Below are 26530 nucleotides of genomic sequence, written 5' to 3'. Positions count from 1 at the left end.
ATACTGCTGACTCATATTTAATTGGTTGTCCACTGAGACTCCAAGATCCCTCTCACAGTTACTGCTATTAAGCCTGGTTTCACCCAATCTATATGTGTACTTTTCGTTTTTCTTGCCTAAATGTAAGACTTTACTTCAGAATTTAATAGTGTTGTTAAATTTTGTAGATGTTGTGGTGGGCAAGTATTTTATGGGCTAAGAGAAAGTCGCAATCCAGGGATAAGAGGAAAAATACATGCCTACCCTGGCAATACCATGATGCCTTGCCCCAAGAACAGGAGGGTAGACTAGCTAAGGAAACTCCTAGATTATCTGGCTAGTAACCCAGCATACTTTTTTTTCTTTTTGGAAATATTGCTGTTGTTGTGGACAATCTTATCCCCTTGGCCAAGTCTCACACCCACCCACCCACCCACCAAATCACACCACTGAAGTGTAGAGGGTAATTGTTTCGTCTGGCAGGGATTGTTTTTATTGCAGCTGGGGGAAGGATTGGGGGTGTGGGCGGGAGAAAGATTGGACCAAAATAAGTCCATTGCCTGACTGCAACAGTGAGCATATTTACTTAAATTTTTAATTTTTTTAAAAAAATATTTAAAGAACTCCCAAACAGTGAACCTGCTCCCATTCTGCCATTTTCAAATCAATCAAATTTTGCTATGGGAAGATTCTAGGAGTTTACAAAGAACAATCAGAATAACTATACAGTCCAAGTTATATAACAAACTAGACCATTTTAGCCACCATGGTAGATATGCCATTTTGTGCAGTTTCAAGTAAAGTTTTGAGACCAAAATGCCTTTCTGTTGCAATGGGGGAAGATAAAGAGCGCACTCATTAATACAATTAATGCTTAACGCATTGTAAGCCACCCTGAGTCTCTGGAGAAGGGCGGCATATAAATCGAACCAATAAATAAATTAATAAATAAATAAATTATGGTAAATATTTGCAGAGATCGCTTTCTCTCCAAGAGCCATAATGTAGCCCCACTTGTTACTTACTACAACTTTCAGCTTCTTCCTCACACCGTCTGATGTCATCACTCCCCGGACACGTGCTGTGACCTCAATATCATGCAATCCTTGCTGTAATGGGACTATCACAAATGGTACTGCCCTGGAGGACAGGGCTTTAATCGGGAGCTGCTGTCGGTATCTTTGTCTTTCTGTGGAAGCACTGCAGAAGGCTGGGTTGTGTAACAGTTCCACTCGCACCTAGTGGAGATGAAAAAAAGCAGATGAGTCACAAGGCAGCTTTGGCCATAAGAATCATTTAAAATCCAGCTTTTCCACAGATGACACAAACACATTCCCCACTAAATCTGTTCCTGCACCAGCAAATCATTGTGATACATGGAAGGAAACACCGAAGAGGAGTACACATAGAGCACGCATACACATAAATCATATCATGCAATTCATCCTTCCCTTCATCGTAAACTGATGGAAAATAGGACTATGTAAATAAATCAGAATATTTATGCAAATAAGACCCCTGAAATATAAGAGCCCAAGAGGTACTTTTTAAAATAAAGGTAAAGGTAAAGGTAAAGTTTCCCTGCCCAGTTGTATCAGACTCTAGGGTGCAGTGTTCACCTCTGTTTCTTGGCTGAGGGAGGCACATTGCCTGAAGACATTTTCCAAATGGCCAGCATGGCTATATGCCAAAGGCCTATGGAGTGTGCTGTTACTTTCCCTCTAAAGTGGTATCTATTAACCTACTTGCATTTGCATGCTTTCACACTGCTAGGTGGACAGGAGCTGGGGCAAGGAACGGGAATGTCTTCAACCACTGAGTCATTGTGCAAATGGAGCAGAGATGATTATCTAAACCAGTGTTCCTTAACTTACTATCCAAGGAGCCTTGGGGAATCCTCTAAGACTCCCACAGAGTCCCACAAAATCAAAATTATTTGCCAGGCAGTAAAGATGTTTGCAAACATTTAAAACAATGTTACCCTTATTATTATTATTAAACATGAAACTCAGTCAACTGAACATTTAAAAATGAATCACAAATACCATTGACTGGCACTAATGGCTGATACAGGTTGCTGCCAGCATCCTAGGTATCAACCAAATACCTTCTTAAAATGTACGATGTTCCGAGTAGTACAGTTTTTTGCAGTTCCGCTGGTGTTGCTTCAGTTTTCGCCAACATCATATATTTTAAAACATTGTATATTTCAAGAAGATACTTGGTCAACACCTAGGATGCTGGCAGCAACCCGTATCAACCATCGGTGCCAGTCAATATTGTGATACATCTTTACATTTGTTCAGTTGACTGAGTTTCATGTTTAATGAATAAAAGAGATAATAATAGAAGGAAAATGTGATCATAACTTGACATGGGCATGGCTTTAGAGAGGAGCCATCAAGAAAGAAATGGAAGGTTTAATACTTGCTGCTCAAGAACAAGCACTACAAACTAAGGCCATGAAAGCGAAGATACTTTTCAGGTATTTTAGGTAGGTTGGATTTTCTTACATATTGTTCTATCTTTTCTCCAGCTATTATCTCTTGTTTATATAGTCTCTCATAATACTTTTGAACTATTTTTTTCTTTTCTTCATTTCTATAACATACCATTCCTTTTTCATCTGTTAATTGGTTGATTAGATTTTTCTCCTTCTCTTTTTTCATTTTATATGCCAACCATCTGCCTGGCTTATTTGTATTTTCAAAAAAAAAATGTTTAGAAGCTCTTACTTGACAAATCCTCTTGTTCAATTAAATTCATTTCATGTTTTTTCAAGTCCATTTGTTTTTTGATTTTCTTATTTTTTGTATCTTTTTGCAATTCCTTATCCAGCTTTTTATATTTTTCTTCTAACTTTTTCTGTTTTTGTCTTTTCTTTTTATTCTTTTTTCCCAGGTATGTCATTGCCAGTCCTCTAATGTATGTTTTTATTGTATCCCATACATTTTGGAGTGATGGTTTATTTTAAAGAAAAAAACCAACTCCTTTTCCAGATATTGTTGAAATTAATTTTCCTGTAAAATTATTGAATTCAAAGTCCATCTTTTCTTCTGGCCTTTCCATATACCGTATTTTCCGGCGTATAAGACGACTGGGCGTATAAGACGACCCCCAACTTTTCCTGTTAAAATATAGGGTTTGGGCTATACTCGCCATATAAGACTACCCCTTTTCCAATGCACACCAAATAAAAATTAAAAAACATCAACTGGCTCACCTACAATGTAAAAGCAGCTGTGCTAGTCCCAAAATGGCCCCTGCAACAAGCAGGAACCTCACACAGCCACAAAAAGCCCCCAAAAAAACTTTCACACTCTACACACACACAACACAACTGGCTCACCCACAATGTAAAAGCAGCTGTGCTAGACCCAAAATGGCCCCTGCAACAAGCAGGAATCTCACACAGCCACAAAAAGCCCCCCAAAAAAACTTTCACACTCTACACACACACAACACAACTGGCTCACCCACAATGTAAAAGCAGCTGTGCTAGACCCAAAATGGCCCCTGCAACAAGCAGGAACCTCACACAGCCACAAAAAGCCCCCCAAAAAACTTTCACACTTTACACACACAAAATTCCACATACAGCTTTGTGAGATTTTGTGTGTTTGTGTAGTTAGACTGAAACACTACAGAAACACACTAAATCTCAGAAAGCTGCACAAATATTATTTTATTTTATTTTTATTTTTATTTTTATATGAAAGCTAAATTTAAAACTTCCTAAATTTTAAATGGCTAGGTCTAAAAAAGAACAACTAAAAAAAACCCAATTGACTATTTTTTTTAAAGCTCCCAAAGGGGAAAAAAACTTACCCAATAGAACAGGGGTCTCCAACCTTGGCAACTTTAAGACTTGTAGACTTCAGCTCCCAGAATTCCTCAGCCAGCTTTGCTTTGCTGGCTGAGGAATTCTGGGAGTTGAAGTCCACAACTCCCTGCTTGCTTGATTGCAGGCAGGGAGTTAGTTGCTGATGGAATAGATTCAGGCAAGCGAAGCAAGGCAAGCATTGGGACTAGCAGCTGAGGTAAGCAAGCTGGAGGGGGAAAACTTTTTATCTTTTACATGGCTCTGGCCATCCCAGCTGAGTTGCAGGGAACTCAGCTGGGATCGTCAGAGCTGGGATCCTCAGAGTAAAAGGGAAAAGACTTTTTTCTTTTTACATGGTTTCTGGTGATCCCAGCTGAGTTGCAGGGAACTCAGCTGGGATCGTCAGAGCTGGGATCGACCGTCAGAGCTGGGACCGTCAGAGCCATTTAAGGCTCGTCAGAGCCTTTCGGGCTGGTCTGCCTGGTTACAGGAGAACGACACCCGGCGTATAAGACGACCCCCGACTTTTGAGAAGATTTTCATGTGTTAAAAAGTCGTCTTATACGCCGGAAAATACGGTAATTATAATCTGATTATGATCTGCCCATGTACTTGTTTCGTGTAAAAATTATAAAAAAGCAGTAGAAGAAAGACTAACAATGATGGAATTAACAGAAGCAATTAAATAACAAAAGAATGGGAAAACACCGGGCCCGGATGAATTACCAGCAGAACTACAGTATATAAAATACTGCAAGATGTACTAAACAATGTAATGTTGGAAGTATTTAATGAACTTTTAGTAAACGCAAAGATACCAAACTCATCGATGGAGGCATATATTACTCTTATACCTAAAGAAGACACAGATTTACAACAAATTAAAAATTACAGATCGATTTCGTTGTTGAATGCTGACTACAAAATATCTGCATCAATAATGGCGAATAGATTTTAAAAATTGTTAAACGAATTTATATACATGGATCAAAATGTTTTTTTGCCCAAAAGACAGATTAGAGATAATATAAGAACAATTTTGAATATTCTGGAATATTACAAAGTGCACTCAGATAAGCAAATGACAATGATATTCCTGGATGTGCAAAAAGCGTTTGACAATGTGAATTGGCAATTTATGATAAAACAATTACAAATTATGGACTTTGGGGAAGATTTATAAATATGATAAAAACAATTTATAACAAACAGTCAGCAAAGCTAATGATGAACGGAGATATGACAGAAAAGTTTAATATAATGAAAGGAACAAGACAAGGATGCCCTTTATCCCCATTATTATTTGTATTGACATTAGAAGTATTAAATAGAAATGTAAGACAAAATGAAGAAATAAAGGGATTAAAAATCAAAAAAGAAGAATATAAACTACAAGCCTTCACAGATGACTTAGTATTTATCTTGGAGGAACCACAAATACAGGACCCAAATTAATAGATCAAATAGAAGAATATGGAGATGTGGCAGGACTGTAAATAAATAAAGAAAAGACAAAAATATTGGTGAAAAATATTACAGAAAAACAGAAGAAAGACTTAATGGAGAAACTAGACATTCAGATTGCGAAGAAAGTAAAATATTTAGGAATCCAATTAACTTCAAGATGCATAACGATTAAAGAGGATAATTATTATAAACTGAAAAATTAAATTGAGAAAAATTTGGAGAAATGGAAAAATTTACAGCTATCATTAATGGGAAGGATTGCAATAATTAAGATGAATGTATTACCGAGACTCTTATTTTTATTTCAAACAATACAGATAAAATTGGGAAAGAAATATTTTGAACAATTAAGTAAAATAATAATGAAATTCATATGGCAAGGGAAAAAAGTGAGAATTAACATTAAGGATGTTAACAAGATGCGAGACTTCGAGGAGGATTTGGACTACGTAATTGGGAACTATACTATCAGGCACAGGCATTGACGTGGATGAGAGAATAGATTGAATTAAGAAACACAAGACTATTAACTTTGGAAGGACACGATTTACAATTGGGATGGCATGCTTTTTTATGGTATGGCAAAAATAAGATGCACAGTTATTTTCAAAGACACTATGTAAGAAATGCATTATTATTAATATGGGAGAACGTTAGAGATAAATATTACTTGAAAATACCAATATGGTTATCTACAATGGAAGTGTTAATACATCCAAATATTATCAATATGGGGATTATTCTTAGATATAAAGATATACTAACAGATAAGGGGGAAATGAAAAAGAAACAAGAAATAGAAGAACAAGGGATTGAAATGGATTGGTTTACGCAATTACAAATACAACAAGATATGAAAAAGATGCTAAACTATATGATTTTTACTTGGAAATAACAGAGCTGATGAGATACTCACAGGAACAGATGAAAAAATGATTTAAAAACTATACAATTACTTATTGAGTATTAAGCTAGAATAAGAACAGATAAAAGAAAAAATGATAGCATGGGCTAAGAATTTTGGATATACAATTGAGTTAGACAAATGGCAGCAAATATGGGAAAGAAACTATAAATTAACCATGTCCACAGCATATAAAGAAAATCAATACAAAATGTTCTATAGATGGCATATGCAGGGGTGGGTTCTACTTACCTTTACTACCAGTTCACAGTGGGCCGCGCTGGTCATTATGTAAAAAATATGCCCTACCTGTATCCGAAAAGTCATGGGAACATAAAGTCGAAAAAGTTGTTGAAAATGAGACAGTGAAGATCTTGTGGGACTTTCGAATGCAGACGGATCGTCATTTGGAACACAACATGCCAGATATCACGGTTGTCAAGGGCTGAAGAGTTCAATTTATTGATATCGCTGTACCAGGAGATGCCAGAGTCAAATAAAAAGAACTGGAAAAAATCATGAAATATTGCGACCTGGCCATCGAAACTACACGGTTATGGATGAAACATGTAACAGTGATACCCACTGTCATCGGGGCAATGTTCAATGTTTTTCAAGTGCTGTCCATGCAAAGCTTTGGTTTTCCATCCATTTAATCTATCATCCAGCTGTTTTTCCTTATATTCTGCCTTTGTTTCTGTTGTTTTTATAATGTTCCCCGTTTTCACAGCCTGCAGCAATTTTTCTGTACTTTGGTTCACATAATCATTCAAATCTACTACTTCATTTTTCTTCTTCTACAATTTGACAGATTTGCAATAGCCCTCTGCCCTCTATTCTTCTTGGCAGGAACAACCTGTTGATGTCACTTTGTGGATGTAAAGCGTTGTACATATTCAAAAGTTTGTGTGTTTTCCGGTCCAAGTTTTCCAGTTCAGCCACAGTCCAGTTGATGATTCCAGCTGGGTAGAGTATCACTGGAACTGCCCATGTTTTAATGACTTTAATTATGTTTCCAGCATTCAGTTTTGATTTTAAAATTTTGCGGACCCTCCTGATGTATTCCTTTTGCATTGACGCTTTGATTTTTCCATTCAAGATGTTATCTGCTTCCAATATGCCTAGGTATTTGTAACTGTCAACTTTTGCTAATGCTTTCAGAATGCTTCCATTTCCCAGTTCTATTCCTTCTATTTTTTCCATTTTTCCTCGCTGCATGGAAAGTATAGCACATTTTTCAAGTCCAAAGTTCATTCTGATGTCATTGCTGAACAGTTGAACTGTGTTGAGTATTGATTCAACACAGTGGAGTTTTTCACATACAGTTTTAAGTCATCTATGTATAGTAGATGGTTTATCTTGCCATGTTGGCTTGAGATTTGGTAGCCCAGTTTTGTGTTTCGTAGGATTATTGTCAGTGGAATTAATGCAATGTTGAACAGTAGTGGCAAAAGTGAATCCCCTTGGAAGATTCCTTGTCTGATGTTGACTTCATCAATGTTCTCCCCATTTGCTGTTAGAACTGTTTTCCATTTTTGCATATTTGCTTTCAAAAATGTACAAATATTTTTGCTGATTCCCAAGTTATTCAACAGGCGTTAATCCAGCTGTGGGATAATGTGTCAAATGCCTTCTTGTAATCTATCCATGCCATATTTAAATTTGTTCTTCTTCGTTTTGCATTTTTTAGTATCATTTTGTCAATGAGCAGCTGATCTTTTGTTCCTCTTGATTTTTTTGTAATTTCTTTTTTATTCTCCTGGGTACAAACTGTTTTCCATCAAATGATTGAATACTGAATTTGCCAGTACTCTTGTAAAAAGTTTGAATGTTGTTGGCAGACAAGTAATTGGGCAATAGTTGCTTGATTCTGTGCCATTTTCTAGATCTTTCATTATCAAGTATGTTTGGCCAGGTATTAACCATTCTTTGCTTGTTGCATTTTGAAACATTTCATCAAATAGAGGTGATGGAGGCTGGTCAGGTGCTTTAACCAGTATCAATGCAGTTCGTCCAGGCCAGTTGTCGACCTTCCTTACTTGTTGTGCAACCTTATCAGTTGTTACTACAATATTCTCCATTTTGTTTCGTGTCACTTGTTTTTGAGTAGCTGTGATCCAGGAGGCCATTTTTTTGTGTTCCACTGGGTTTACCCACAGTTGTTTCCAAAAGTTGAAAGTTTTTTTCTTTACATGGGTGAACATTAGTATGGACTTGACTTTCATCAAGTGACTGGTAGAAGAGGTGTTGGTTTCTTTTGAACTGAACATTTTCATGATATTGTTTTATTCATCCTTCATATCTTTCAATTTTCTTTGCTGTTGCTATTACATGCTGTTTTAGTTCTTCCATAATTTCTGTTATTGTTTTTTCCTCCAGATTGTATGTTTTGTGTACACTATTTTTCAGCTTTTTATTCTTTAGTTTTCCTTCTTTCAAATATTTAAAATTGCTGACATCTCCTCATAGTTTTTTTACTTTATTTTCAAGTCAAATTTTCCACTTTGGTGTTCCAGTGGGTTTCTTTTTTGGGATTTTATAACCCAATTATGCAGTTATAACGGCAGCTATGCTGTACATTAGTTGGTTTGTTTCACATAGTGTGCTGCAGGGGATGGAAGTTAAAATGTTGTTCACAGCATTTAGTAGATCTTACATTCATTTGCTATGTACTTTGCGAATATAGTAAAGATAGATAAATATAGCCCATAGGAATAAAAGCTCTTTTGGAGCCCTCTATAATGTTCAAAAGTGGGAAGGGGTCCTAACAGCAAAATATTTAAGCAACTCTGATCCAAAGAGCCTTAGCCAAATGTGCCCACCATTGCCTCCATCACTGGCACTTTTTTATTGGTCACAAAATGCTGTGGCTTAGAGTTGGGAATACATAAAGTTTGCCTGTCAAAGAATTGATAGCAACACAAGTCATGCACATTTCCTAATTTCTAAACCCACACTCTTTGTCACAGTCCCAAAACTTACTTCAATATCCTCATCAGCGTAGTTGTACAGAACAGCTCGAATCTCCACCTGCTCATTCTTCACTACTGAATACGGTACTTGAAGATCAATGAAGAAGTCTTTCATGGCTGTTATTTCATAAGGTTCAGCCACACAGATCCCTGCAAGTAAGGCCAATGGCAAAGACCCCCCAAAATATTAATTTATTTTAATTCTTAGGTGCTTTTCACACCTGCCAACTGTCTATCATTCATAATTCTTTACCTTTGGTGGGTGTAATGCTCACAGCCAGCACCACCCAGGTTGTGATGAAATCCTTCAGATAAAAAGACAGTATCTTGCTTGAAATCCTAGGGACAAAATGAAATGTATCACATGATTTGCAGAGCTATTATAGTGTGCATTTTTAAACTAGTATCAGGTAGACAACTCCTACAGCTACCAATCATACAGCGACCTTCCTTCCAAAAAGATCCGAGAATCAATGAGAAATACAAATGAGTTCCAAATGGAAGCGGTCACCAGCTATTTCCTCCATTAAATTCTGTTTGTGACAGTGGGATTTCATAATAAAATACTCATTTTGAAAACAATCTACTGTAATATTGAAAATATTACGGTAGATTGTTTTCAAAGTGAGTATTTTATTATGAAATCCCACTGTGACAATGACAATGCAGATTGATTGCTGCTGGATAAATAATAAATAAAAAATCCCCAACTACTTATTCCTAAAAATCAACTTCAAGGTGACTCACTGTCACATTTCCTTTATCTGCATTTCCTTCAAGGTTCCTTCAAGATCCTTCAAGGTTCCTTCAGCTTCCAAAGTTGCCCTGTAATGGTAGACGATGCACAACAAACTGGTCTAGTCCAAGTGGCAAGAGCTGAAAAGCAGCTTTCTTCACAACTACCATTTCTTGGTCCTTCTACTGTGCTCCATATAGTAGAACCCAAGAGGAAAGATGCATTATTGCTGCTAATGGGGTCCTTCAGTGTGAAGTGGTGTGAGAAGCGGAAAACAGCATATGCCAATGTATATCTCTATTTGGTTGAAACTACTGTTGTTTTTCCCAATGGACCTAGGTCCTTTGATCCTGGCTGATGACTCTGGATCAACTTGGCTAAGATTTATGTATCAGAATTCATGGCTTTTCAAAGGATGATGTGAGTGGATGTATCAAGCCTTTAACAATGTATTATGGACCTAGAAAGGCAATTACGTATTTCAATCCTTCCTAACGATATTTTTTTTAAGTAGGAAGTTTTCCTTTTTTTAAACTAGCAAGATATTAAAATTAAATATCCATCTTTAAATTTCAAAGAGCCTAAACTTACCAAATTTTAGCATACCGTACTTCCTGAAGGAAAGTTTGGGGAAATCCCATATTTTCAAGACTCTGTCCTTGTGGTAGAGGTCTTCTATTCCACTTAGTAAATAAATTTCTGGGTCATTCAGATTTATCTTATCGGAAATTGTTGTAATCATTCAGTTTCACTACAAATGACCAATATCAATTTCTTTGAAAGTGGCAAACTATTGTTTTATTGTTTGCAAAAACAACTATAATTAATCATCATTTCTACCTTTTTAAAAAATGGAATTAGGGTCATTGGCATCCTTCAGTCTCAAGAGACTATGGTATCGTGCTCTGGAAAGAGGTCCTAAAACAGCATCTAATGTGACTAAAAAGGCCAATTCGAGAGTGGCAATCCCTTCCATACTGAGGGCAGATACATTCTATCCCCTGCCCAGCCCCCAGATTTCGCTGGTTCCTGGACTGCCTCTTTACCTCAGCCTGCTGAACAAGTGTCTCTTCGAATTGGAGAAGGCCATGCTGCGTCTTTAGCCTCCAAGCTGAACGATCGGAGGTCAAGGTTTCCCAGTTGTTAATGTCCATTCCCAGGGGCTTTAGGTCCCCTCTTGCAGATATCCTTATATCGCAACTTTGGTCTCCCTCTGAGGCGCTTCCCCTGCACTAATTCTCCATTCAGGAGATCTTTCAGAATCCGACCATCAGCCATTCTCACAACATGCCCCAGCCACTGTAGACGTCGCTGTTCATGTATATAGTGTATACATGCTAGAAATTCCAGCACGTTCCAAGACTGCGCTATTTGGAACTTTGTCCTGCCAGGTGATGCCAAGAATTCGTCAGAGACAGTGCATATGAAAGGTGTTCAACTTTCTCTCCTGCTGTGCGTAGAGGGTCCAAGACTCACTGCAGTACAAGAGTGTACTCAGGACACAGGCTCTATAGACCTGGATCTTTGTATGTTCCGTCAGCTTCTTATTAAGCCATACTCTCTTTGTAAGTCTGGAAAATGTGGTGGCCGCTTTACCAATACGTTTATTCAGCTCAGTATCTAAAGAGAGAGTGTCAGAGATAGTTAAGCTGAGGTACACAAAGTCATGGACGACCTCCAGTTCTTGTGCAGAGATTGTAATACAGGGAGGTGAATCCACGTCCTGACCCATGACTTTTTCAGGCTGACTGTTAGTCCAAAGTCGTGGTAGGCCTTGCTAAAACTGTCCATAAATTGTTGAAGGTCTTCAGCAGAGTGAGTAGTGATGGCAGCATCATCAGCAAAGAGGAAATCCCGTAAGCATTTCAGCTGGACTTTAGACTTTGCTCTCAATCTAGAGAGATTAAAGAGTTTTCTGTCTGATCTGGTCCAGAGGTAAATACCCTTTGTTGCAGTTCCAAAAGCATGTTTCAGCATGACAGCAAAAAAGATCCCGAATAAAGCTGGCATGAGGACACAGCCCTGCTTCACTCCACTTCGAATATCAAAGGAATCTGAAGTTAAGCCATCAAAAACTACAGTGCCCTTCATTTCCTCATGAAAGGACCTGATGATGTTGAGGAGCTGAGGTGGACATCCAATCTTGGGGAGAATTTTATAAAGGCCATCCCTGCTAACCAAGTCAAAAGCCTTTGTAAGATCTATGAAGGTTACGAAAAGTGGCTGTCTTTGTTCCCTGCATTTCTCCTGCAACTGTCTAAGGGAAAATACCATGTCAGTAGTGGACCTGTTGGCTTGAAATCCACACTGTGATTCTGGATAGACTCTCTCTGCAAGCACCTGAAGCCTCTTCAGTACGACATGGGCAAGCCGCTTCCCTACAACACTAAGAAGAGAGATGCCACGGTAGTTGTTACAGTTACCCCTGTCACCTTTGTTCTTGTACAGTGTGATGATAGCTGCATCCTTCATGTCCTGTGGTACTCCACCTTCCCTCCAACAAAGACAGAAGATTTCATGCAGTTCAGTGGAGATGTTCTCTTTGCAGCACTTCAGAACTTTGGCAAGAATGTTATCTTTCCCAGGTGCCTTGGCAGAGGCAAGGGAATCCAGGGCCGCATTTAGTTCTTCTAAAGTTGGTTCACTGTCAAGCTCCTCCAAGGCAGGCAGGCACTCAATGTTATTTAATGCTTCTTCAGTTACCACATTTTCTCTGGAATATAACTCAGGGTAGTGCTGCACCCAGCGTGCCATCTGCTGTGCTCAGTCCTGGCTAACCTCACCTGTAGCAGACTTCAGAGGGGCAGATTTCTTCTGTGTTGGACCTAAGGCCTGCCTGATGCCATTATACATCCCCTTGATGTTGCCTGTGTCTGCTGCTAACTGGATCTGAGAGCAAAGCTGCAGCCAATAATCATTAGCACATCTCCTAGCGGTCTGTTGGACTTTGCTACGAGCAGCTCACAGAACCTGTAGGTTGTGCTCACTGCAACAGGCTTTATATGCAATTAGAGCTCTCCTTTTTTCCTCGATGGCTGGCGTCAACTCCTCTGAATGGGCTTCGAACCAATCTGCTGTCTTTCTGATCTCCTCCAATGAATCAGGGTCATTGACCAGGACAAAGAACAGACTGACTGGCAAGTTGCTGCCTTAGAAATGAGCAAAACCTTTTCTCTTCTAAAGGAGGTGAAAAATAAACCCCAGGTTTCATGCAGGACCTTTTCTGAACCTTTCCTCTTGGAAGAGACACCATCTTCCCCATCCCTGTATAAATTTTGCAATCGTTAGATTTTCCTTTCAGCTGAAAAGTGGGCTAATATAAACAGCAAAACTCCAATACCCTTGACTGTTAGGCTGCTTGGGCAGCTGCTCCGTTTGCCACAACCAACTCTCAGGAAAATCAGACCTTGAGATGATGTTGTCGTCTCCAAAGAAATCATCTTCAAAATCACCTGGAAAACAGAAAGCAACTTGGTATAAGGTGCTGTTTTTTAACAATACTTTATTAAATAAGCCACAATTAACTTGATAGTTATTTTCAAAAATAGCAAAATAGTAGATATCTCTGTATTTTGGTTAATCAAAGTATACTTTCCCTCGCTTGCTATTCTACCAGAAAGTACTGAACATGCAAACTGGCACAATGGTGCAACATTTCTTTCTTGAAAACTCAAGCTATTCAGAATGAGGCACTCTGCAGGGCAACAGGTACTGTTTCCATCACATACAGTATAGATGTAGTATCAAGGATATGATGAGAATTAATCATTGTTTCCGTAGACACCTATTTCTTCCATCCTTATTTTATGTTCTCTATTAAATTAACATGTTATACATAAAATGAAATTAAGAAATAATGAATTTTCAGTCAGACAGGAAAAACAAGAACTAGAAAAACAATTATCTATGAAGGCAAGGAAAATCAAGGTCATATATGTTTCTAATCCTCTTCCAATCTTGTAGCTACCTCAAAGTGTAGCTCTCTCACAATATTGACACAATGCTTATTTCTCCTCTTTTCTTCAGGAGTGTTCACACACATTTTGCACATAGAAAACAGGCAGAGTTTCAACAACACTACTATGGTTGCCATCTTGACCTTTTTTACCTCAGCCTTTTTAAAAAATCATTTTCAAACTCAATTTTTTAAATCAAAGTTTTAATTTATAGTTCACTGTTCCAACTAGAATAAAATTGAAGCAGTCTACCATTAAACTATCACCAAAGATAGATCTGTACTGCCACCACTTTCATTCAACAAGCCCTCCAGTTCATTTCTCACCGACAGCTTTCTTCAACCACTGAGACCTCCCCAAAAGTTGCTGATGCTTTAGCTGAACCAAAAGGTCAGCAATGTTTTTAAAAATGTGGTGGGTTGTTTTGAGAGGAAACAGCAGATTCCTAGTCTGCTTTAATTAAACTCAGTAATGTAATGAGAGTATAGCTCCATGTGGCATAGACCTACCTTTATGGGTACTGAGAGAGCTCAGGGACTGGGAGGCTGGATGTGATGTGATTCCCACGAGTGAGGCCTCATTCAACCCAACTTCTAGTGTTCCTCCTGCATTTACAGAGCTATATTTTGCACTAAAGCTCAGCTATAAATTAGCAACAATGACATATAAATACCTAATAATAACAATATACTCCAAATGGGTTTTCAACCTTGGTAATGCTTCTCCGGAAACTCAGGGCGGCTTACAATGTGTTAAGCAATAGCTTTCATACTTTTATATATTTTATACAAAGTCAGCTTATTGCCCCCACAATCTGGGTCCCCATTTTACCTACCTTAGAAAGGATGGAAGGCTGAGTCAACCTTGAGCCTGGTGAGATTTGAACTTGCAGTAATTGCAGGCAGCTGATGTTAATAACAGTGCTTTAGTCTGCTGCGCAACCAGGGCTCTCTCACCAGTACAGGGGAGGCAGAATTTTTTAAATTTTGAGTGTGGTTGTTTTTTTAGTTACATTTATAAATCCATAATCTGTGTTTTAAATTTACTATACGGTTAAACATATTTATTCTTCGCTTTCTCCTGAAATAAAGGACATTAGTTCTGGGTGTTCTGCTGTTGTTTTTTTTGTGGTCCTGGTGATTCATAAGTTGCAAAAAAGGCTTTGGGGCATGGATGTCTTTAGGAAGGGGATGATTGAAGCCCCAAACATATAAAAGGGGTGGAGCTTTGATTGTTCAGTTGGAATTGCCATGTTGATATGCAGGCATCCTCACAGATGCTCCTGGTTTGGGGGCTGCTTGTAGTTCACTGGCCATTGCTTACTTCCTCCTCACCAAGAACAATTCTTGACCAGTGCTGCGATCCAAGAACACTCAAAAAACAATGCTTAAAAATTTTGTCTATCATATGTAATAACTTTAGCTGGAACCAGTTACTGTAGATCAGGGGTGAAATGCTCCCTGAAATGTTCAGACTGGCTCGGGCGAGTAGGTAGAGATGGCGGCGGGCAGTTCGGAGAACCGGTAGCAAAAATCCCTGCCCCCGCCCCCCATGCCCAGCTGAGCCATGGGATCATCAGAGCCTTTTTTTTCTTTTAAATGGCTCTGAGAGCCCAGCTCTGATGATCCCAGCTGTTGCCTGCTAATCAGTAGCAAAAATCCCTCCCCCTCTCCCCCCTCAGCTTGCTTACCTTAGCTGCTGGTCGCAACTCCTTGCTGTAATCCCTACAATCGATTGAATCAGCAAGCACCTCTATCTCCCTGCCTGCAATCAAGCCAGCAGAGAGTTGTGGACTTCAACTCCCAGAATTCCTCAGCCAGCAAAGCAAAGCTGGCTGAGGAATTCTGGGAGTTGAAGTCCACAAGTCTTAAAGTTGCCAAGGTTCGAGACCCCTGTTCTATCGGGTAAGTTTTTTCCCCCTTTGGGAGCTTTAAAAAAAATAGTTAATTGGGGTTTTTTTTAGTTGTTCTTTTTTTTAGACCTAGCCATTTAAAGTTTAGGAAGTTTTAAATTTAGCTGCTTTTATATAAAAATAAAAATAAAATAAAATAAAATAATATTTGTGCAGCTTTTTGAGATTTTGTGTATTTCTGTAGTGTTTCACTCTAACTACACAAACACATAAAATCTCACAAAGTTGTATGTGGAATTTTGTGTGTCTAGCACAGCTGCTTTTACATTGTGGGTGAGCCAGTTGTGTTGTGTTGTGTTGTGTTGTGTGTGTGTAAAGTGTGAAAGTTGGTTTTTTGGGGCTTTTTGTGGCTGTGTGAGGTTCCTGCTTGTTGCAGGGGCCATTTTGGGTCTAGCACAGCTGCTTTTATATTGTGGGTGAGCCAGTTGTGTTGTGTTGTGTTTTGTAGGTTAAAAAAGGGCAAAGAAGTGACATTGACTTGGCCATGCCCACCTGACCAACAAGCCACGCCCTCCCAGTCACCTTACCATTAAGCCATGCCCACTAATTAAGCCACGCCCACAGAACCGGTAGCAAAAAAAAATTAGATTTCACCCCTGCTGTAGATTCTACATTAAATTATTGGGCCATTGGACTTCCGCTTGGCTCCGCGAGCCTCGAAAGACATTCTTTTGAGAGCGTCCGCTCCCTGGCTCCGTTAAAGCCCCAGAGCAGCTGACAAACGCTGTCTGGAGGCTTGAAATTCTCTCCCCGGGCAAAGGGGAGAGAGAAGAGCAGGCAGGTGGAGGTAGAACCCCCCCGAACACCCTAGGAAAACTCCTGGGGCGCGAAGGGCGCGCGCTCCCTAAAAGCCTGTCAAGCCGCTCCAGACCAGGGACATCTCCGCTAATTAGCGGAATTAGAAGCCGCGACCAATCTTGCTGAATGGAAATGAGGGAATTAACATCTTGAACTAGCAGCAGGCGGAACGAGCAAGGAGAAATCAGACTGCAAGTATTTTTTACCTAACTCCAATGCCTAGAGCCTCCTTCAGTAGTAATCACTTAGTACTTTGCAACAATATGGCGATTGAAGCTTGAAAGGCGGGGGAAACGGAAAGTTACAGGAAAAGTTTCGTTTTGCTGGCAGCCCTTCGCTTGGGGAAAAAAAAGCTTTTGTGCTGACAGAAGGAGGATTTTAAACATTAATTAATATTGGGAAATCTTTTGAGGAACTCTTCTTTTTGACTCTGATTAAATATAAAGACTAATTTCAAACTGGAAATGGCCTCAAAGTCTGTAAAAACTGTTCCTACTAAAGGAACTGGGAGTGCTGGTAGCTCCCCAGCTCATATTCCTAGATTACAAGTTTCTGCTCCTCCAGCGGATCCACAGACCCTAACGTTGGAAATGTTGCAACAAGCTCTCCAAATCACCCAAAATAAAATTGTTGATGTGATTGATGAAAAAATTAAGGAAACTAATGAAAAATTAAGGAAACTAACGAAAAGATACAGGCTGTGTCAGATGAGATTGCAATTCGCAATCAGGGGATTAGGGATGATATATTAATGGCATTTAAGTGTCTGGCAGGCAATATTGAGATGGTGGATGATAGAGTTGAGGAAATTAAACAATCTTCTGAAATTTTGGATAGTAAAATAGGAGAAGCTCAAAACAGAATTCAAAGGGCTGAAGACGATGTAATAATGATATAATACAGAGACATGGAATTTGCTTTAAGATTCAGCGGGGTGATGGAGAATAAACAAGTGAATTTGAGAGAAATGATGTCTGAGGCATTGGCACCGCTAGTGGGGGAGTCAAAAAATGATCTGGGCTGGCAGATGGACAAGCTGTACCGCGTTAATTCCTGGATTGCTAGACAGAAACATCTACCAAGAGACATTGTGATATATTTTACTACAAGGAGAGTACGTAACGAAATTTTACAGGCTACTTTTAAAAACAAGCTTCGGGTGGGAGGCCAGGAAGTAATGACAATGAAAGAAATCCCCCCTAAGATCTTGAGAGCTAGAAGGGAGTATGCCTTTCTGGTGGATGAGCTGAGAAAACGTCAGATACAGTACAGATGGGAGGTGCCAACTGGACTAGTGGTGACTTACTCAGGAGAGAGATATCGGCTTAATACAATTTGGAAAGCAAGAGATTTTTATACTAATGTATTAAAGGCTGGCACACCCAAACCAACTAAATCACCAGAAGGCAAAAGAAAGAAAGAAGTAATGGAAGCTGAGACAGAAGAGCTCTTGACAGTAGTTCAGGGGGGAGCTTTGGCTGATCAAGAAGAAATATTACAAATCCAAATGGCTACTCAAGAGTTGGCGCTGATTGATTTCTCGCAGTTACCAAAGGACCAAAGACAGACCAGATCGGTGACAGCTAGACTCAAGGAAGAATTAAGACAGCAACAATCCCAGATGGCAACTCAAGAAATGACTCAAGATACTACTAAAACAGGAGCAGTGGGGGGCACAAGACCTAAAACTCAAATGAGATCAGAGCATCAGGACTTGCTTCAGAGGCTCCAAAGGCCCAGAGATGGGAACTAGATTTTTGACCTGGAACATTAATGGCTTGAATTCTCCACAGAAAAGAAGAAAAATATTTCACTATCTTAAGCAATATAAGAATGAAGTAATTTGCTTACAAGAGACTCATATAAGAATACAAGATCAAAAATATTTGATTAATGCAAGACTTGGTACATCTTACGTAGCAGCAGCATCAGAAAAGAAAAATGGTATAGTTATATATTTGAAAAGAGACTTAGTTGCTAAATTAATTGAAGCAGACGATCAAGGAAGATTTTTAGCGATAGAACTTTTAGTAAAAGGAGAAAAAATACTTGTAATCGGAGTTTATGCCCCGAATCAACAACAAGAAAACTTTTATAATTTACTACACTCAAAATTGACACAGTGGGCATATAAAACTTGTATCCTGTTAGGCGACTGGAACGGTGTTTTGGACGTTAAAAAAGACAAGAAGGGACCTAAACAAAATGTGTTAACAAGAGCAAAATTGCCCAAAGCGTTTTGGGAAATGATGGACGACTGGGAGTTGAGAGATATCTGGCGTGAAAGAAACCCGGAAGAAAAAGATTTTACTTTTTTTTCAGATAGACATCAATCCTTTTCAAGGATTGATTTTATACTAATTACTAACGATCTTTTATCTAGGGTGAAAAATACAAAGATTTGCTCAAGAACATTGACAGACCATAGTCCAGTTTGGCTGGAATTGGAGTATGAGAAAGGGCCTAGGAGGTCCTGGAGGTTAAATGATAATTTGTTTAGGTATGAAGAAAATGTAAAAGAGTGTAAAAAATTTATGAAAGAATTTTTTGTTATAAATATGCAAAAGGGCACATCGATGGAAATGGTATGGGATGCAAGTAAGGCATATATGCGAGGAATTTTGATATATTTGAATAATAAATATAGAAAGAAACAGGGGACAAAAAGAAAAGAATTAGAAGATGAGATTAGTAAACAGGAACGGGCTTTAGTAGCTAATCCAACGGATAAGAAAATTAAAGAGGCAATCAATTTATTGAAAAGTCAATTTAATATGTTAATAGCAGATCAAGTGGCAACTAATTTAAGATATGCAAAACATAATACTTTTTACAATGCCAATAAACCAGGCAGGTGGTTAGCATATTTGTTAAGGAAAAAGCAAAAATCAAGGACAATAGAGAGAATAAAATATAAGGGTAAAGAGGTTTATGAGCAACAATTGATTAAAAATCTTTTTTAGAGTTTTATTCGAGGCTGTATACTGGTGATAAAATTAAAGATATAGACATAGAGAGATTTTTGCAGAAAGAGAATATTTATACAATTTCAAATGAGCAGAGGGATAGTTTAAATCAATCGATAACTTCTGAGGAAATTGCGTTAGCAATTAAGCAGTTGAAACTGGGTAAAGCTCCTGGGACGGACGGTTTGACGGCTATTTACTATAAAACCCTACAGGAGGAAATGATAGAACCGTTGAAAGAATTATTTAACAATATACAACAGGGAGGAAAGGTACCTCCAACTTGGAAGACAGCATTTATCTCGTTGATCCCAAAAGAAGGGCATGACGATACAGATCCTAAAAATTATAGGCCAATTTCATTATTAAATACAGACTATAAGATATTTGCTAAAATTTTGGCAAATAGATTAATGACAGTCATGCAGCAAATGATTCACCATGATCAAACTGGTTTTATAAATGGTAGACAAATGAAGAGTAATGTAAGGCAAATTGTTAACTTATTAGAGTATTTGGGAAGGAACAACCAGGTCCCCGCAGTGCTTGTGTTCTTGGATGCTGAGAAAGCCTTTGATAGATTGAATTGGCAATTTTTACTAAAACTAATAGAAAGGATGCAATTTGGAGAACAATTTGTACAATCTATTAAGGCAATATATCAAAAACAAACAGCGCAAATAATAGTTAATGGTGGTTTAACAGATGTTTTTAATATAGAAAAAGGAACAAGGCAAGGCTGTCCTTTGTCCCCGTTATTGTTTATTTTGACACTGGAAATTTTATTAAACAAGATACGCGAGATGAATACAATTAATGGAATTAAAATTAGACAGCATGAATACAAGGTACGAGCATTTGCGGATGACCTGGTTGTTACCTTAACCCAACCGGTACAATCGATTACAGCCTTGATGGATATAACCTGCTTATATGGACAAGTATCTGGCTTTAAAATAAATGCAGCTAAAACAAAAATAATAGCTAAAAATATGGTTAGGAGCCAAAAAGAAGAGATAGAAAGGTTAACAGGATTTGAAGTAGTTAAGAAGGTTAAATATTTGGGGGTTTATATTATGACTGCAAATACGAAATTATATCAGTACAACTATGAACCATTATGGCACAAAATACAGAAAGAGTTGGACAACTGGAAAAAACTACAACTGACTTTGCTGGGAAGGATAGCCGCTGTAAAAATGAATATTTTACCAAAATTTCTATTTCTTTTTCAAATGATACCTATACTTAAAAAAGATGAGAACTTGAAGGAATGGCAGAAGGGCATAAACAAATTTGTGTGGGCAGGGAAGAAACCACGAGTTAAACAAAAGATATTGCAAGATACTAGAGAAAGAGGTGGTCTTAAGATGCCCAATTTAAGATTGTACTATGAAGCTGCTGCCCTCTCAGCAATCACAGATTGGATAAACTTAACGGAAGAAAAGATATTGAATATTGAAGGATATGGTTTGGTTTATGGCTGGCATGCTTACTTAGTGTATGATAAGAAAGTAGATAAGACTTTTAAAAGTCATATATTAAGAAATGCTCTATTGCGTGTCTGGAAAAAGTATAAATATAAACTAAATGATAGGTTACCAATATGGACAGTACCCAGACACGCGATAGAGAACATAAATTTAGAGCAAAAGCAAGATATATAAGGAACTCCTTTATAAGGAAGAAGTCAGACTACAGTTAAAATCCATGGAACAACTAAAAGAAGAAGGGATTATTAAGACTTGGTTTCAATATGGACAGCTGCTGGCCAGATGGAAAGAAGATCAAAAAATTGGTATTTTGCAGCAGGATGAGAATTTGATAAAGCAAATAAGAGATGAAGGTCAAATGCACATAAAAAGGTTGTACAATGCATTACTGGAAATAGATTCAGAAACAGAGTTAGTCAAGGATTGTATGATAAAATGGGCACAAAATGTAGGTGAACCAATAATGATGGAAACATGGGAAAAGATATGGGTTAGAAATGTAAGATTTACACAAGCACAAAATTTAAGGGAGAATTTTTACAAAATGTTTTATAGATGGCATTTAGACCCAAAAAAACTGGCTTGTATGTATCCGAATTTACAACCCAAGTGTTGGCGATGTGAGTGTGAAGATGCTACATATTTCCATATATGGTGGACATGTAAAAAGATTAAGGCTTTTTGGATAAAAATATGGTGGATTATTCAAAATATTTTGAAGAAAAAAATTAAATTTACACCACAGTTTTTTCTGTTGGGAATAGTTACGGATTGCACTGTAATAGAGACTAAGCTGGTTTTGAACTTAATAATGGCTGCCAGGTTACTGGTGGCACAGTACTGGAAGAAGGAAGATCCACCTACTATTGAGGAATGGACATTAAAAGTTGTGCATTTGGCGGAAATGGCAAAAATTTCATCATACCTTAAAGACCATTCAAATGAGAGATATATATCGGAATGGAGAAAATGGATTGATTACATACAGAAGAAGTATCCGAATAAGAAGATTCATATAGCTTATGAATGAAATAATATTAAGTAGTTTATGTTTGTTTTTTCTGAGTTATAAGGAGTTAAGGACCTAGGGAGAACATGAAATGTAATAATTTGTTAGCACATTTTAGTTCTTGGTTTGTGAATGCTATACCCTGTGCTCGTTCTGGGAAGTCTAGGGAGGGGGGTGGGGGAGGGAGGGGAAGGGAGGGGGGGAGGGGAGGGGGGTTGAGGGGGGAAGGGGGGTGAAAATGTTTGTACTTTTCATAAAACTTTTCATAAAACTTTTCAATAAAAAAAAATTATTGGGCCATTTAAGTACTCCCCCCATTGCACTCAGAATTCAAGCACTCAAAGTTATTGATAAGTTAAGAATGATCCTATTTAATAGAGGTTATTAATTTTCTACCCTCTTGCTTGAGAAAGAAAGGAAAGAGGGATAATCTTCTATTCCTTTGTCCATTTCCTGACTGATTCAATAAATGCAAACAGAAACTTGATTATTTTTCACATACCTTTGCTTGCCTTGCTGTCAAGCAGCAAAACAGAGCGTCGACGCCTCCGATTTGCAGGCTGAGGACACTTTGCATCTGAACGAGGCAGGGGAGAAGAGATAGGAACAATTATTCGTTAAAGTAAGAAGATAGCGTTCAGCACTAATTCCTGGGAAGGTTAATTTTACAATCGGTTTACACTAAGGGAGTAAGGGAGTTCTGCTGCCTTCTGTGGGACTTTCTCCCATTTAAAATAGTTTGGGAATGCAGTCTGAAGCATTAATTATGTGTTATTTGGATCTATATCCAATAGATCCAAAGCAGCTCATAGAAAGTTCACTTTAGTGCTGGGAAGCTGCAGTAAGGAAGAAAACATAGCTCAGCTCTTCATTGGGTCTGAGTTGAAGGACTCACAGTTGAAGGTCAAAGAGCATCTCCAGCTTTTTCATATTTTGCTGAAAATACCAGTGGAGGATTAGAGTGGACCCCTCCTAAAACCATAGGAATATAGTAGGATGCCTGCACTATAACTCTCCTCTAGAATCATCCTTAGAAACAGTGATCTGGAATTTGCCCTACAATTTGAGTAATCATTTGGTAAAAGATGTTGGGATCATTGCATGCAGTTCAAGAACTCAGTGGCCAATATTCTGTGCTTCAGACACTGAAACATACTTTTCAGGTGTGAGGAAAACAAATCCTTAGAGGAGTGGGACATTTTAGCAAAAGAGAAACGTAAAAGGAATGTGTGCTAATTGGCACATGAAAAAGGCAACCTTGAAGTGCCTGGTTCTCTGCAAGCCTGACCAAGATTTCTATGGCAACCAAATTGATCTGTTTTTTTTTTATTGATACAATAATTCCTTCTTGAACATAGTAAGTGGAGAAGTAACATGAGGTTTGTTAATTATGAATGTTTATGCTTATATATGTATTACTTAGGTATATATATGACTCTATCATTTTTCCTCCTTTCTGAAATGTATAAATATGAATGAATCTTTTTGTCTGCTGGAGTTTCTTCTACTATTTTCTGGAAGTAGTTTCTCCAGTACACGCTGATAACAATATCCTCCCTCCCTCCCTTCCTTCCTTCCTTCCCTAAACTGCCCATCTCAACCAAGTGACTCTGCAGTGAGCCTTGACTATTTGCTTTGGGCCTTGTGAATTGATTCCCATATGATGCCAGTAGTATTTGATGGAGCAAATGCTCTTCTCTTGGCTTCTAAATGGATTGGAAAACCTCTGCCATCTCCCAGACATTAGCATCCATCCCCAAAATACCTGATCTTTGTTTAGTGTTGAGATTAGTGCTGGTTGTTAGAGTCAGTCCAGCATCTTCAAATACACCCAGATTGTTCTGTCCACTGCCAGCTGTACAGCCAAAGTCACTCTTTTCTATTGTGTCCCATATCTAGTGCAGATCACAGAAAAAAATGTTCCTCTTCAGTACCGTAAGTCGGAAACCCCTTGAAAGCTGAGTGTAGCTTAAGAAATGTCTGGCCTTACCTTAGCTTGGCTAATCTTATATTTATCATTGAGGACATATACTGCTTTGTCCACAGCCACAAGACCGACCCGAGCACCTGGATCTCCTTCCAATTTGATGTTCATTTTAGCTCCTGGCTGTTGTATTCTATTGTCTCTGGAAGATGCTCCTTTCACAACCAACTGTTTATACAAAGCAAAGAACAGCTCATGTCTCTAACAGACAGAAAAAATGTCAATTCAAGGAAAAATAGTTGGCTTTCTCTATTTGAACAGAAATAAATGTCTTATGAAAATACCATGAAAATGCTTTAAAATAAGCACATCTGATTTATGCACTTCTGATGCAGCTATAATAAGGTGTTTCCCATGACTGCTAAGAAGGGTACTGGGAAGGCTGACTTACCGTTCCCATGCAGGTATCCTTCACATCCACCCAGACAGAATCAGCCACAATTTCATGGTTTCCCACTTGGTAGTAAGCCACAAACCGGAAAGAAGGGATGAGATCTGGAGTGATACGCAGAGTCATGGTCACCAGATTCTGCCCAGCTCCCTTGGGTTGCCTGCCAACCTTGAAAATCTTCCCCTTAGTCAATATCTGAGGGTGAACAAATACTGATTAATGGAAAGGTTAGAAATGATAGATTAAGCCAGTGGCTTCAAGGCTACAATATGAATTGAAATGCAGCCCCTGGATTTCCTCCAAATCTATAATACTTACGAGGTATGTGAAATATTGGATCTGGTTCAGCGAATTTGCATTGCCTCTCACATTGAAATTGACAGGTAAATTATCTCCGGGCTTAATCTCTGCAGATGTAATGGCTACATGAAGATAGTTTCCAGATCCTCCCTGGGTTTGGTAGGCTGTGGCTGTCATGGACTTTGTTGCCTGGCGATCTCTTGAAAGGTCTCCATGGTTGGTTCTAACCTACACAGGGTACATACGAAGCAGTAACCTAATTAGGAAGCAACTATGACTCCTTTTAAGGCTGGCACTTAGTGATGTCCACATGAAGACTGCTGAAAGAATTCAGTAATGATTAGAAAAGAACTGGCTGGCACCCTGTTTTCATAAAAAAAATATCTGAGATCCTGTTATTTGATCTGCATCTTTAAGATAAAAAAGAGCTCTGTGTTACTATGAGTGTAGCAAATTCTATATTGTAATTGGGATTTGGGGGGTGTGGAGTGGGCATAGCCATTGAATAAAACAATTGCAAAGTCTGAGGGTCAGATGGGATGATGAACTGGCTACAAAAAACAAATGGGATATTTAATGCCAAACCAAATCAGGGACTTGCAAGAATCACTGTTCCTCTGAAAGAGTATAGCTACTTCATAATACTGAGAAATACTGAGAAAAGAGAAGAAATCACTTTATTTTCAGTGGCATTTATCCACGGGGTATGTTTTCTATTTGTTTTCCCTTAAAAAACAAACCTTACCAGGGCCTAAGGAGCAGCCCGAGGCCATTTATTTGCCCACCTTCCTTTCTTTTTATAGATATCACCAGACCACACAATATACCATGATCAGCTGACTTTTACAAGTGATCCTTGTAAAAAAAAAAAAAGATGAAGAAAGATTGTCATTATATTACACTCAACTCAACAGCAATAGACCCAAATATATATACAGATATCAACCTATATACAATGATCTCCCTTACATTAACAGGCATACATAATGTATTCCTCTCCATTCCTAGCTAAGATGACTCTCCAGTGACACAATGTGCATAGGGGCTTCACAGCGTATATTTCTTGCTTTGCCTTTCATAGCTGTGTGGACTATCCTGCAAAAGTGCATAAAAACAGAGTTTTCATCACAACAAACAGTTGGACATTGCATTACTTGTTCCCTCTTGAGCAACAGCAGAGCTGCTACTGGCATCCATTGTGCAGAATTCCACAATGCATAGGCCTGCTAGGTCTCTCTCTTCTCTCAGAGTCTGACTGTGTATGGGCAAAGCGGGTGAGCTTATGTTACTGACATAACATATCTCCTTCGCTTTCTTTGTATCTGGCAATTGACAATCCTCTCTTCAGGTCATTTCATTGCGTGGTGCACAATTTGCACACCAGACTGTGATGGCCCTATGTTCCAACATAGATGTCAGGTCCAAAACCAATAATAACACTTTTCCCAAGCTGAGTTCTTTATTGCTTTCAAACCTATAGACAAAATCTTGTCAGACTGAGGAGTCCACTATCTGTATCTACAATATACTCTGAGAAGTATTAGGTGAGGCTGTCTTCATCCTATTTCTCTCACACAAAGCATCCGGACTGAGTTGCCACTTACTCCTCTGCAGTGCCCCTCTCCCTCCACATGACATTCCCTCTCATCAGCACACTGAATGGGACTTAACAGAATGTCAGAGTGACTTACAGTGATCGGTAGGCTTTGAATGTTCAGTGGTGTGTTCAGGATGAGCTTAGCAGTCCCATCACTCAAAGTGGTTCCCTCAGAATGAATGGCCTCTGATACCACTGGTACATTGGCAGCTGGTGAGCCATCGGGGTTGGTAACAGACACCT

At 38.6% G+C, this 26530-nt stretch overlaps 1 protein-coding gene across 1 annotated transcript in view; it reads right to left on the bottom strand.

Annotated features, from left to right (window-relative positions):
- The window catches only part of LOC117656646 (A.superbus venom factor 1-like), a 109019-nt gene that overhangs the window by 29129 nt on the left and 53360 nt on the right, over positions 1–26530 (bottom strand). Inside the window, exons 11-20 of the mRNA XM_087886535.1 lie at positions 26382–26528; positions 24709–24918; positions 24391–24585; positions 24006–24167; positions 23781–23910; positions 22518–22592; positions 13222–13333; positions 9399–9484; positions 9156–9295; positions 1005–1217 (exon numbers count right to left, since the gene is read on the bottom strand). Coding sequence (XP_087742661.1) covers positions 1005–1217; positions 9156–9295; positions 9399–9484; positions 13222–13333; positions 22518–22592; positions 23781–23910; positions 24006–24167; positions 24391–24585; positions 24709–24918; positions 26382–26528 — 1470 coding nt within the window. The remainder of the gene's footprint in view (positions 1–1004; positions 1218–9155; positions 9296–9398; positions 9485–13221; positions 13334–22517; positions 22593–23780; positions 23911–24005; positions 24168–24390; positions 24586–24708; positions 24919–26381; positions 26529–26530) is intronic.

The sequence above is a fragment of the Pantherophis guttatus genome, chromosome 2 (genome assembly GCF_059756535.1).
Source record: "Pantherophis guttatus breed Tessera chromosome 2, ASM5975653v1, whole genome shotgun sequence".
NCBI lineage: Eukaryota > Metazoa > Chordata > Lepidosauria > Squamata > Colubridae > Pantherophis > Pantherophis guttatus.
Note: the sequence above shows the minus strand (reverse complement) of the source record. Positions and strands in the feature narration are given on the sequence as shown.